Source organism: Acanthochromis polyacanthus, chromosome 7 (assembly GCF_021347895.1).
Source record: "Acanthochromis polyacanthus isolate Apoly-LR-REF ecotype Palm Island chromosome 7, KAUST_Apoly_ChrSc, whole genome shotgun sequence".
Classification (NCBI taxonomy): domain Eukaryota; kingdom Metazoa; phylum Chordata; class Actinopteri; family Pomacentridae; genus Acanthochromis; species Acanthochromis polyacanthus.
In genome coordinates this window covers 12,635,818-12,649,599 of record NC_067119.1, presented here as the reverse complement: position 1 = coordinate 12,649,599, position 13,782 = coordinate 12,635,818, and the positions used below count along the sequence as shown (strand labels likewise).

The 13,782-nt window shown below is 38.5% G+C and overlaps 2 protein-coding genes across 6 annotated transcripts in view; both read left to right on the top strand.

Annotated features, from left to right (window-relative positions):
- LOC110960521 (rho guanine nucleotide exchange factor 28-like) overlaps positions 1-2,203 on the top strand; it is a 48,939-nt gene extending 46,736 nt beyond the window's left edge. For 4 of the 5 annotated variants that reach the window (XM_051950829.1, XM_051950828.1, XM_051950831.1 and 1 more), the window contains one exon: positions 1,156-2,203. In XM_051950829.1, the coding sequence (XP_051806789.1) occupies positions 1,156-1,340 (185 nt within the window). In that variant the 3' untranslated portion in view covers positions 1,341-2,203. The remainder of the gene's footprint in view (positions 1-1,155) is intronic. The other variant, XM_022207780.2, reaches the window with a different exon arrangement.
- An 84-nt stretch (positions 2,204-2,287) lies between these two features.
- On the top strand, positions 2,288-12,086 carry osmr (oncostatin M receptor). The gene is made up of 17 exons (XM_051950832.1): positions 2,288-2,499; positions 2,597-2,739; positions 2,899-3,046; positions 4,062-4,331; positions 4,433-4,556; positions 4,979-5,127; positions 5,353-5,486; positions 5,582-5,723; positions 6,036-6,109; positions 6,249-6,462; positions 7,282-7,479; positions 7,578-7,679; positions 8,577-8,744; positions 8,996-9,148; positions 9,554-9,635; positions 9,737-9,809; positions 10,110-12,086. The coding sequence occupies exons 1-17, from the start codon at positions 2,412-2,414 to the stop codon at positions 10,515-10,517; spliced, it is 2,670 nt and encodes an 889-aa protein (XP_051806792.1). The 5' UTR covers positions 2,288-2,411; the 3' UTR covers positions 10,518-12,086.
- The last annotated feature ends 1,696 nt before the right edge of the window (positions 12,087-13,782 follow it).

Here is a 13,782-nt window from a genome sequence, read left to right as displayed (position 1 = left end):
GTAAGGTTCATGGGGCAACAGTTTACAGTCACATTCTGCCACGGTGCTGTGTAGACGACACATTGTTCTGGAGCAACAACAGCCAGTTGAAAGCTTTACTCTGATTTGTCTTGATTGCTTCAAATATTTGAGTGTTTGTGGACAGTGATATGAGAGTTTATAGTTTACAGTTTTGTCCAGAAATCTGTTTCTAGTTGGGGTTGAGAGCTTTTTGAAGTACCCTTTTCATTTCAGGCAAACACAAGGTATTTGTACTTTGACAAGAACGATGAGCACTCAGTGAAGAAACCCACCCCACTACGCCCTCTACTGATGAGTTTAGTAGCCTGCCCTATTGCTCCACATGTCCCCCACAGCTCGAGATAGAACCACCCCCTTCCATGACAGTTCCAACTGCCCACCATCTCCACTAGCAGAACACCCAGTACGACACATACAGTATTCTACAGACCCAAGCCCCATTCACGTGAGCTCCAGGAGGTGACAATACTGATGCTACTTATCTATGTTAGCCTCTAACTGACATTATTTCACCTTATTCAGATCTACTGACTTGTCTTAGCAGCTTCATTGGACAGTTTTTTGACCGTCTTACACAGGTTCTGTCCACACCCTCCCAATTCTCCCAGTAATAGAGATATTTGATTGTACTGCAAGTCCTGTACTTCTGACTTTTACTGAACAAATTCTAACTTTCTCACCTTACTGTCCTGTTTCTACTGCCAGTTCTGCCTATCTAAGGTTTTTCCTTTAATATGCCTCCTCAATTTAGTTCTCTTAGTGCACTGTCAGTTCAAAGTAATATACTTTCTGCTGACGGAGCATGATGTCAGACCTCAGGTTAGTGCAAACTATCTCCTGTGGCACGACAACTTTTCCCTCCAAGTCTACCTGCAATCATTATCACCTCTTAGGTGGCTTAACTGCTTATTTACATACTTGCCTACCTTGAATTTCTCTCCTTCATGGACAAACTAAATGGCGGCACTCTTTCCCTGATTACACCTGATTTTACCTGTCGTGTTCTTCTTTCAATCCCGGTCACTGAAGTCTTCAACACCTGGTTGTGTCACCATGTATCATAACCGATATACATATCGAAGCACAGCCAAAACACAGTCTTTGTTTTAATAGTTTGTGTCGTTCTCTTACCAGCAGACTTCAACCCACTGCTGGACCGACAGTGTCCAGATCCCTGGAGGTCGGAGGTCACAGGTCACAAACTTTACGAGGACTACTCCTCTCCCTCTCTTACCCCTCTCCTCCCCCCGCAGGCCTACCTCTCCCTGGAAGGACAAAATGGGGAGGAGGGAGGAGAGGAGAACATTGTTTACCTCTGAGGATCATGACAGAGAAATGCAAGCTGCCTAACGTATAACTGGACAAACAATGTATCGGTTGCTTCTTTGTGCATGTGTGCATTTGTTTTCATCTAAATGTGATGGATATAGTTTCATTATTTTTAAAAAAATCCTGACTAATCAAATGGATTGTGGGTAGTTGCAGGGAGAAGGTATAAACGATACACTATGTGCCTTTAGCGGTGTATGTGCTGAACTAGTCTTTCTCTTCCAGTGTGATCAAACCATTGTGCCTTTTGCAAATCAGCTTTTATACTTGTACTGCCCATGTTTTTACTGCTACTATGATTTTAAAGCTGTCTGTTGCACTTGTTTGATGACAGATGCACCTTTGTGCTACAAACACTAAAGTACCAGGAAATCAGGACAGAAGTATTGACATCCTTTTCCCTTCAGCACTTAAACATGAACATAGAGAAACCAGTTGAGCCCCAAACTATGTACAGAGTGCTATTGATCTTTAGTAATATTTATAAGGGATTGTGAGCATCTACAAGAGATAAAAATATACTGACATTATTGTAAAAATCTTACATATATGTACAGTTTTCTGGAAATGCTACCTATGCACACTGTGTTGGAGGAGAATCTTAAACTATATCGTTATTTTTCTCACTTAAGTGCCAAAAATCTCACTATCCGATACTGTAATTGATTTCTGTAAAGAATGGGTGTATCTTGTTTTCAGTTCATTGCTTTTTCTGATAATTTATTGCATATAAATTGCTTCATGCACTGTATACAGTAATATTTTTGTTTCAATATGTGTTGTCTTGTAATCTCTATAATCAGAACTGTGATGTCCCATTAATATTGTGTATATAAAACTATTGTGGCAAACATCTGTTGACAGTGTATTTTGCTTGCGTAAGACACAATATAGTGATACTAGCTTGATTTTTTACACTCCTCCCACGAGTTCCGATGTTGCGTTATGCAATCCTACGGTAGGCTGCTATTTACCGTTGACTCGTGGCTTTCAGTTAGTGGGTGCAGTGAAATGTCGGTGTTTAACTCTGGTTTGACCTTGAACATTTTTCAACTAGGAGGATGATAAATGTCAGAATATCCTTCATTAACTTGCTTTGGTTGCATCGAATATTTTCTGTGAATTACAGTGAATGCAGTGATGACACTGGTAAGTTGGATCAACTTAAAATATCTTGAGTCGCTTTAAAGCTCTTTGCTTGTTACATCCTATAACTTTACATGCATTGTGTTGTATTTCGTGCCAGTCTGGCAATCATCAAACCTAAGCATCAGGCTTGGTGACAGGCAAAGTCTTGTGGTGAGCTGGGTGGTAAACCACAGCGTCTCAGCGGGTGAAGTTTATGAGATCCAGATTGGTCGCACTGAAAAGCGCACCATTGTTTATAATGTGAGTATTGCAGAGTTTGTTTTCTGGATTTCTTTTTTAGTTTTAAACATAGATGCAGTTCAGTAATTTTACGGTACTGGTAGTTTAGATTTTAACATAACAGTACTTACAAAGTCTAATGGAATTCATATATGATATATCTTGATTTTGTGAATTTAGACGATCGTGAATGTATCCTCTGGAGGTTCACAGAATCACACATGGATCTCTGATCTGCCTCTGGAGTGTGTTGATCACTCAGTCAGGATACGACATTTCTATAATCAGTCCGTCCCGAGTCCTTGGAGCAACTGGACAACCAATGATGGTAATATGTTATTCTGTTAATTCCCAATCAATGTGAGTAAAACCAAACCACATATGTAAAAAGCAACTTCTTTAGTGTACCATTTCACTGAGATGGTGATTCTTGATAGCTTTATTAACATACAGCCAATTCACAACACGAGTTATCTTTGGGCAATTCGCAGATAAGGGTAAGATCTTACAGTATGATATTATAGATAGAAACCCAACAGATCCAGAGATTCTCTTTGGCCAAGAACTTGAACACAGTGAGGGGAAAAAATTACGTTTTTAGCATAAGAAATTCATTTTATCAGGAAAAACATCTCCCACAGAATCGGGCTCAGGGAGGGAAGCTGTCTTTCTCGACTGGATGTGGTGAGGGTAAAGGGGCGAAAGAACAGAATGGCAACAGAGAAATGAACAAAAAAATAAACAAGAGAAGAGTAAACAGCTGGGATGTTGATGGAACTATTAACTCTAGATCAGAAATATGCAACTCTGGAGTCAGAAATACCTGCACAAACAACACAACTCAAAGTGTGAGTGCTGAGCGAGGACAGCAGGCCCATGTTCTGCTCTACTGCCCCAACAAGAATCAAAAGCATAACCTTCAGGAACAACTAATACACTCTTATGAGGAAAGTGCTATCCTTGCAGCACTCATTAACGCTTTGTGATGACATCCAATGAGCACTAGTCTCTGTTTTTTTTAGAAAGAGTGAGTCCCCAGCTCTGTTCCCCTTCATCTCGCTTTAGATCAGTGTTTCTCAAGTGTTGCAGTTGCAGTGTGGGCTGCAGTCATTTCAAACATCTGTTGGAACACGCCTCCTACTCTGAGATGGGAAACATTTTAATAGTCTATCGTTTATCATTCAGCAAAACTTTTTATTTGATCTCTTAATTTTGTATTAAGAGGTGGTGTAAGCTGACTTATAAAGGCTCTATAACATGTCATTGACATTTCTTCATCTCCTTGTATGCAAAACTGGCTAGATCCTTATCAGACTGCACAATAACTTTGCTCTGTCTTTTAGGGGTCAAGGCAAAGAACAAGAGCAAGATATATCCCGTCGACCAAGTGCTGAGGGAGGGCAGCAACCCTAAGTTCTGCTGTGTTCCCCCAGTAGGAGTCAATATCACGGGCATGGCCTTCGGGAACAAGCCATACCCTCTTGAGAGTGTTGGAGATGGAGTCAAGGCCATTACTGTAAAAAACCTGGCTTTTCCAGCGGGTCCTTTTACATTTGTTTTAATCAGTTGCAATGACACAACAGGCAGACAAGACAGCCTGAACTATGTCAGCTGTGAGTTTGAATTGTTTTTTTTTTTTATATATATTCTTTTTATTCTTTATTATTTTGATGAACAACCTGTACATGTGTGTAAGTGTGTGTATATGCTGTAGTTCCTCCCCAGAAGCCTGTAAACTTCAACTGTGCGACTTCAGACATGACAACTGTCACCTGCGCCTGGGATGTAGTCAGACGACAAGACTATCGCAACCCTCAAACACACACTCTGCGCATAGGGTACACGCCACTAAAAATGCATTTGCTGCAGAATGCCAGGCATATATAGAGCAGTTGTGTAAATATTGGTCCAGTATATTCAATTCCTACTAGCAAAATAACATTGTAGGGAGCATTCAGTTTCTCTTTTTTATCTTGTTTTGAACCTCTTGGTCTTGTCTTCTGACTCAATCTCTAGTGTTTGTTCGATTTATGCAAATAACTATGTTCGTAAGACAACCTTTATGTCTAAATTATTTAGAATTACCTTCATATCTATTTTCTCAGGATATGCATCTTTATACGACAACTTGACAACTGTATTTTACTGGACAAATAGGACTTAGAAACTTTACCATAGAGTAAGCAGCCAATAGTTATTTTGTCACAAAATGAAAGGAAAAATGTTGCTCTTATGCACTTCTTTCTTGTTGAAAATGCAGAAACTCAGGTCAGGCTCCCATCAGCTGCAAGCAATCACCTTGTACTTTCCCAGCTGTGCCACAGCTGCAGGAATACAACATCAGTGTGTCGGTGAAGGACAAACTGGGAGAGGAGGAGGAGAGCTACAGCTTCAACATCTTAGACAGAGGTAGAAAGTCATGCAAATCTCCAAACAAAAAATTGGAGATTATGGAATGTACAGTATATGTTGTTTGTATATACTCAATATACTTGTTTTTTTGAAAGTCTAAAGGCTCAAACCACATGCACATACAAATTTGCAATACCTTTTGAGACGACCTTCGATTTTTCTCTTCCAATGCTGAAAATTGAGTTTTGCTATAATATGCTTTTCATATGTGTGCACCATTAGTGTTTCCTATAGTGGAGTGGGACAGAGTGATCCCTGGGGTGACAAACGTTACCTTGTCCTGGGTCATACAAGGTAACTTGACTCAAATGAACCCCCTTTGTCAGGTCTCTGCAGTCCCAGATGACACCACCAAGGTACATTTACTGTGGTTTAAATGCTCACACTGCAGAATTAAAAGCCAGATATGTTAATGCATGTGTTTTTTTTAAACCTACCATCTGTGTACCAGCTGCACTGCAATGATGTGAGTGGTCTCTGTGAAGTCAAACTGGAACATCTGCTTCCCAACACTGACTACTCCACCAGGGTACGCTGCTCTGTCAATGGGAGACTGTGGGGAGAATGGACACCACTCATAAACTTCACGACCGGTAAGTATGAAATGGTGTCTTACCCGGACAGAAAAGTGTATGCAGGGTCCAGATTCAATGAAGTCTGAGTAAAAACACAGTCAGACAAAGTTAAAACCAAAAATAATAAATGGCAATGAAAGCATTAATGCCCAGCACATTGTGATTACCACCAGAAAGGTTCATTTTTCTCCCTAGAGTTCCTTTCCTCACTTTACATTCAATCAGATGAACCAACAATACATCAAACCTACACATTAAAGTTTGTATAGTACGTACAACAAGTATACTGGTTCTGGTACTAAATGCTCTGCTGCCTGTGATGTTTCTCAGATCCACTGGTGACTTTGGATTTATGGAGGAGAATACAGCCGCTGAATCGCTCAGTTACTCTGTTGTGGAATCCAGTAAGCCTTTAAGCAATTTTGTTCATTTAGGGCAGATAATTGGGTGGTACAACACCCAGATTCAATTTGGTTTTCAGGAAGTTTAATGTCACCATTAGAACAACCCTTTTCCACCATTAATAACACATTTTATTCACAGCACATTGTTGGAACAGCAACAGCAGTAAATGTCCAAAGATACAAAGTTCAGTGGTCACAAGAGGGGAACATCCGGACAGATATTAAGGACAGCAGACAGAGCCAGGCTGAGATCTTCATCGGACCAGGAAAGTGTGACTTCACTGTCCAGGCTGTTCTTCACACCGGCTCCTCCATCCCCGCCCACATCACCATCCCACCAATGGACTATACAGGTGAACAACTTCCCTGGACTCAGCTAAGAAAGTAAAAGTGATGCTTGCTTTCTTGAAAAAGTAATTTCACCACACAAGATTATACTGTGTTATTGTTTGTAATTATATTGTATTGCTATTTTGTACATCTGTCAGCTGGATGTCCTAAAAATGTATGAACAGCTTACAGGTAGAGTAGCAAACTGAATGATTGTTCAGCTTTGTCTTTTGGCTGATGTCTTTCTTTGGATCGGTTTTGAATTTATGTCCCATTTCCTGATTTTAACATTATTAATGCCAACACTTGTAGATTTAGTTAACTCAGTGGTTTCCAAAATGAGGGTCAGACCCCTTGTGTGGTCATTAGACGCAGATGAAGGGTGTGCAAGATTTAAAGAAATCCATATCAAAATGAAAAACAATTAGAAATGGCATATTTAAGTTATAATGCTTGCAATGGACAAAAAACTGTAAGTCCACTGCTCTTAAATACTGTGTGTTTACCCTGTACAAAAGTTTATTAATGGAGATAACCTTGACTGATGAATTCTGCTTCTAGCCCATGTTAAATGACTGTAAAATAGCAAAAGGGTTGTTTGACTGTAGCATTCTCTTGTGTTGTCATTATGCCCTTATTTAAACAGATCAATGCATGTTCACACATGTGTGCAGCATTTGTGTTTCAACCACCTCTGGGGATTGAAGCCTCTGGAGCCATTCTTTTTGGGTTTTGAAGGCCAAAATTTTGCTAACATCTGAGTTAGTCTACTCAGACATGGTCTAATTCACTGCATCCAGCAGTGTACATGTAAACTGACCGAAGTTTGTGTCACTACACAGAAAAACTTCCCGTACAGAAGCGGCTGAGCAGCACCACAGATGGCGGCTTCAATCTGACATGGGATCGGCAGAGCACTGTCACCTGTAGCTACACTGTGGAGTGGTGTAGCTACAGCTGCATTCTGGGAAATGCAGTGCCTTGTACTCTGCAGTGGATGAAGGTGCCAGAAGGAGACAACACCGTGTTCCTACCCGCTGGTAAGTTGTAGTTTTGTTGTTCCCCTTTAAATGATGGCTGTAGAGTTTTTTTTATTTTTTTATTTTGGCATTTATTGTTGTACACTTTTGTTTTGTAGAAAATTTCACAGCAGGTTGCAGGTATACATTCAATATTTATGGATGCACAGAAAATGGAGACAAGCTGCTGGAGATACAGACGGGATACTCAAAGGAGCTCAGTGAGTTTTTTTTTTTTTTTGACTGAGTATTCAAATGTTCTGAAAACGTGCGTGCGTGTGTTTAATGCACATTTGTCCACCGTATTTCTTCATGAGGTTGATTAGGCATTCTGTCTATCACAGGAACATAGAAGGAGAAGAGTCAGTGCAAAAGTTGCACTAAAAGCAAACTGAGGAAGTTTTCAAAAATAATTCAGTGATAAGTTTAATGTGATAATTTGTCACACAAAGTGCAGTAAAGATTAACAGACCTTAATCAAATCAATGTGATAGCATCAGGTCTTGTAAGTGCACTGATACTTGACTCTTATTTTTCAACAACTTGGAGAACTTCAAATAGTTCCTCTTTTTCTGACTGTAGCAGTTATGATAACAGACTGACTCCATGATGGGGTCATACAATTTTTTTTAAAACAGAATTCCTTGTTCTTGTCCTACACAGATAATAGTTCTTTATGACTTTGAATCTTTTGCACTGTGCTTTTCGTCCCAGTGTATTGCCTTAGGAGCCTGTATGTTGAGACATACTGAAATTGCAACTAAATGAAACTTTTACTAAGGTGTGGTAGCAAAAATTTTGACACAGATGTCTTCATAATTAGGACATCTACTCAACACAAGATAGCATTCTTCCTGTTATTTGTTATGCAGAGTGGAGTATCTTATGAAGCAACAAAAAACAGCAAATAAATAATGATGCAATGAAGAAACTGTGAGAACACTGGGTTTTAGAAAGGAAAAATACCACATCAGTAAATCAGCATGTGCATCAGCTAGAAAGCTCCTGGACTTTTCACATCAGTTTGGGGAAGTTGCATTGCCGCTTTCTGTGTGTTGCTGTCATTCTAGTTGATTCTATCTGTCTTCCTTCCTCAATACCACCCCCATTTTCCTCAGAACCTGTACAGGCCCCACGTCTGGTTGAACCTGTTCAGAGCACTTCCTCATCCGTGACGCTGGAGTGGCGTTACAATGAAAATGATCCAACTCATCCTGCGTTCATCACTGGTTATCTGGTTACAGTCCAGGAAGCAGTATCTGATATGAAGCCTGGTCAGGTTGCAAGTGAGTCCAGAGGAAAGCTGTCAGAGTTGAATAATTCTTCATTTTGATCTCTGTATGTGTGTGTGTTGAAAATTAATACACAGTACGACTGTTGTGAAAAATAAAGTAACTGTCAGAACAGTCATATGCTTGAATTTACTGCATTTATTCGTTAAATGCAGTCTCAGATGAATGCTGGTTTGAGCCACATTTTAATGGTTTATCTGCTGAACAAAAACAAATAAAGCATTTTTGTTCTTGTGCATATCTAGAGCTGTTCAACATGTCAGTGGCAGATCCCCTGAAGAAGTCTGTGACCATAGATGGTCTGAAGCAGAACCAAGAATATGTTTGCTCAGTGAGCGCTCTCACTAAAGAAGGTCCTGGGCTGCCGGCCAACATCACCATCAGGACCAGAGTCAACTGTGAGTTTCATAACATCCAACGCAACAGTTCAACAGTATGAGTGGATTTTTTTTTCTCAGAAAAGTCTTGTGCATAAGCTCGAATCTTACTAGTTGACTGCATGCAGGGCCGGCCCTAGGACTTTGGTGGCCCTAAGCAAGATTTTTTTGTGGCCCCAAAACATGCACAGGGCAACTACCAAATCATGTGCACAGCTTGTAATTGGTTTAAAACACACATGCACATGATTAACAGCATTAACAGATTTATGTTTTATTGGAATAAAGACAGGGACAAAATGCGAATCACACACTTATTGTGGTGTGGCCCCCTTTAGTGGATGTGGCTATAAACAATGGCATAGAGTGTTTATGCCAGCGGCCGGCCCTGACTGCATGAACCTCATCTTCTGTTTCCTATCATAGATTCTGCTCACTTGGCAAAGATTCTGACTCCCATCCTGCTACTGCTGGGCTGCACCTTTATCCTGTGGCCCCAAAGAAAAGTGTGAGTAATATCGGCTTTAAATCTTCACCTAAATAATAATTCCTGAAGAAGATGACTTGGAGTCTCTCACCTTTACCTTCTTTTCTGTTCTGTTTGTCCAGGCTGAAGAAGATATTTGCTTATCCTACTGGTATGAACATTAAAATCCCTGAGTTTGACAGCTACCTGAATGAGGTATGGAAAAACCAGGGAATAGCAAAATCACGCACAAAGAGGAAACAATGAATATGTGCTAACCAGAGGAGATGTTTTTCACATGCATATTTTAAAATATTGTTGAAGAGAGCATTGAAATGTCAAACTATTCAGAATATATTGGACTAACTCAGGTAGATATAGACGATAATCGATCCCCGGAAGAACCTACAATAGTCTGCAGATTTTTGCAAGTGTTTGGTATTAAAACTCACTAAGATTAGCAATTAATTTCCCTTACTTTTGCATTATTATTACACCCTTTGCATCTTTGTATAGACTGATCAGAGGCTACATTCTCAGAAGGCAGAAGAGTGCATCAGCTGTGTCATTGAGATTGTGAACGCCAGACCTCCTCTGATGGAAACAACCACACTGATAGACCCTGAGCCTGCAAACATACTGTGTTCTCCTGGTTCTGATTCCTCTCCTTCATCCATGCCACCCTCCTGTAAGCTGATCCAAGCAGATTACTGTCCACAGTCAGCCACTCTGCACTGGGACAGACCGACCCTTCAACGAATAACAAGCATCACAAACAAGAGTTACATATACTCCATGGTGGAGGATTATTCAGAGCCACAACAAGTCACATCCAGTGAAGTCAAATCCAGTTTCGAACCCTCTGAATGTCTGCAGGAATCATGTACTGTCATATATGGTTATATATCTAATGTTACTTTATAAGTATACTGTAAAAAGCCTGTAAAAAAACAAAACAAAAACAATAAAGTTTCGGGAGGTGGAGCCCCCTGAAACTACTGTAAAAGTAGGGAAAATAGTCATCTCATAAAAAATACAGTAATTTTCCATAATTAAAATACACTTTCTAGCCTTATTTTTTTTGTAATTCACCTTTTATTGCTTTTTAGAACATAAAAACAATAGAAGAGTAGAACAAACACATTAATTGGACTTCAAAACTACTCCCTTATAATAACAAAATGAAATTTCACAATAGCCTTATTTTTAAATGACATCATAAGTATTCTTTTAGACTTTTGAGTATGTGATGTAAATTACGTTAATTTGATGTTTTTGTTGTAAAACCTTCTGTACAGGATATCTGTCGTTTAACAAACAAATCTATGTAAATTACAGAGAAACCGGTATTTCTTTTTCTGTAAATAGTCCATAATTGTGCCTCATTTTATAAATACTTTATATGTACAGTATTAAAATTTAACTAACTCAGTGTTATCTATTAAATAATGTAATATATTTCTGAAATTACTATAAATTAGCATTTTATGTATTTTAATAACATTTTATGTAAATAAAACAATTTCATTGTAGTTATTCAGATACCAGCGTTACTGTTATTTTACATTTGATCAATGTAAATTTACACTCAAGTTTTATCATTTTAGGGATATTTCTGTGTATTTTAAAAATAAGGAAAAACGTGTAAAATATAAAGGAGGAAATCTGTAAAATTGCAGATTTTTTAAAAGTATACTGTGTACAAAACTAAAACTTCTACAACATATGTATAATTTGCTCATTTCAAAAGTATAAATACGATAAATACTTTTTTTTTATTAGTCGTAAAGAGAGCCTTCTTTCCAACATGTTTTGGAAGTTGTAGTAGTAGTAGTAATTTAAATGTGCTATTTGCATATGGGAGTCTTTTTGAAATAGTAGCTTTCAGATTGCATCAGCAGTTTCTATGGAACACACACAGCAAGTCCCCTGAGGAACATTCGAAACACCTCTGTGTTTGAAGTCAAAATAAATCTCTCGGTGCTTTTATATGTGAACATGTTTACCAAAGAAGAAGATGAACTCAGTGTAAAGATTTTTTCTAAAGTGTGAAGAAACTGAGATGCTATCTACAGGATGTCACTGCTCACACTGATAAGACAACTGAACTTTTGAAGCAGAGAGAGAAGACAGGCGCATGGTAGAAAGATGCACATCTCCTTTAACCTTTCCAACATGTAACTCAGGCAGTAGCAGCAAGTTACTGAAATGACTCTGAAGGTTTGAATGACTATCAAATCATCGGGTGTATAAACTTGACTTGTAGAGCTTCAAATTCCTGTTGGTTCTTACTTGCATTTGCTATTTAGTAAGGAACACAATTATAGTAAAACGGCTTTGGTATAAAAGCAATAAAAGGAAATGTATTTCTCTGTAGACTGACTTCATTTCTCTGGATTTCCTCCATCAGTGACTAATGGTAAAAGAAGAGTGTTTTTACTGTGATAAAGGTCTGACTGAAATATCAAAATAAAAAGGAATCTTACACTTGAACTCTCTCTGCTTGTTAGGACAGGCCACTTCGTAACAACATTATTCTCCTCCAAGTTTCCTGACATTTTAATCTGCAGTTCATAGCCAGACATTGGTTTTAACTGATAATACACTTTTATATGAAGTGAAATTCCCTGGTGCATTTCTAACTTGCCAACTCCAAGAAATCAAATTCTTTTCGCTGACATATTTTTGTTTTTGCCATTTTAAAGTCGTGACAAACCAATAAGGTGTATAACTTCAGCAAAGGTCGCATCTGTATTACTGTCATTTTTTCTCCAAGAATAACAAAGCTGTGTGTTTGCATGTTCTTCTTGGGGTAAAAACGTAGTTACTTATGGCTCACAGGCTGAAACTGTGTGCTAATTCAAAATGAAAATAACTGAAACACACTGACATTTTTTTTGTTTAAAATAGTAAATGTTCAATAATATGTCCTTTGCCTGTTACTCGGTTAATCTGAAAATACAGACAATTTTAGGCTTTTTAATAATTATTCATTTCATTGCGTCCTCTCATTTTCCAAAAGCCATCATCAGCCAAAAGCTTCAGAGTAAAGCATTTAGTTTGCCATCTATTGGACAAGAGCTGCTATAACAAATGTTGTTAGTATAGAAGACAGTTTCTGCTGGTTTTCTTCTCTATGTTGTACTTTCTAACACAAGGCTGCAGTAAATACAAGCAATGTTTTCTTTAACAAAAAAAAAGACGTATATTTTTACTCAGTAGCTATCATTGAAGGTTTGGAGCAGATTAAATCATTCCCAGAGCTGATACCATTGTTTAAACTTCTAAAGATCCAGATTTAGGGTGATTCTATTGGCAGAAATGGACTACAATATTTCTAATTATGTTTTCATATTTCACAAACATATTTTTGTTACTGTAGTCATTCTTCTTTTATGGTGTCTGTCATGTTGTGGCACCATCTTTCTACAGGGGCCTTCCACCTCTGTAGCAGCCACCTCTGTTTGTTTTTTGTTTTTTTTTTTACTCACCCTGATGCCTCTGAGAGGTTAAAGCAAAGGAATGCTCAGTTGTTTGTAGTCTACAACCCCACTGATTCCTACAAAATCCTACACACTGGAGCTCAAGTAGAAAAATCTGAATTATATATATATATTACTAGACCTGTGTGTAATCAAAACTACCCGCACATCTCGCTCTTTTACAAATCCAGACAGTAAGTTTTTAATTAAAGTCAAAGGTAAGACTTTGATGAAACCAACCACCTCACATGATTAGAATCTCATGTATCTCATCTCAGTTTTGAATCAGTCAACAGTTACTGTATCTCTGCGCTGATTCATTCAGTAGAATTTCCATCCAACACATTCCCCACTCATTACCTAGCTTATGTAACCTCAGCCTGTGGTTTTTTGATCTTGTCGAACTGGTTCTGAAAACGAAAAATTGTCACACCACAGTTGTGAAAAACAAAGTCAACTGCTCCGATAGCACATAAAGTAGAGTGGATTAGTGGCGGCTGGACTGTCTCTATTTAAGCAGGTTGTGGCCACATACTGTATATGTATGGCATAGGAAAGGCCAGTTTGAGTTTCTTTATGGCTTTGTGAACTTACAGATTAAAGAATTTATATATGCACACAATACCAGTCAAAAGTTTGGACACACCTTCTCGTTCAATGCTTTTTTCTACGTTTTAGATTAATACTGAAGATTAACATTTTTTTTG

What these genes read in the sequence shown, in the direction of transcription:
- osmr (XM_051950832.1), top strand. Translation starts at nt 2,412, where the DNA reads ATGATAAATGTCAGAATATCCTTCATTAACTTGCTTTGGTTGCATCGA. An exon ending in ACTCATAAACTTCACGACCG is followed by an intron (nt 5,724 to 6,035) that starts GTAAGTATGAAA and finishes GATGTTTCTCAG; the next exon opens with ATCCACTGGTGACTTTGGAT. An exon ending in GGGATACTCAAAGGAGCTCA is followed by an intron (nt 7,680 to 8,576) that starts GTGAGTTTTTTT and finishes CATTTTCCTCAG; the next exon opens with AACCTGTACAGGCCCCACGT.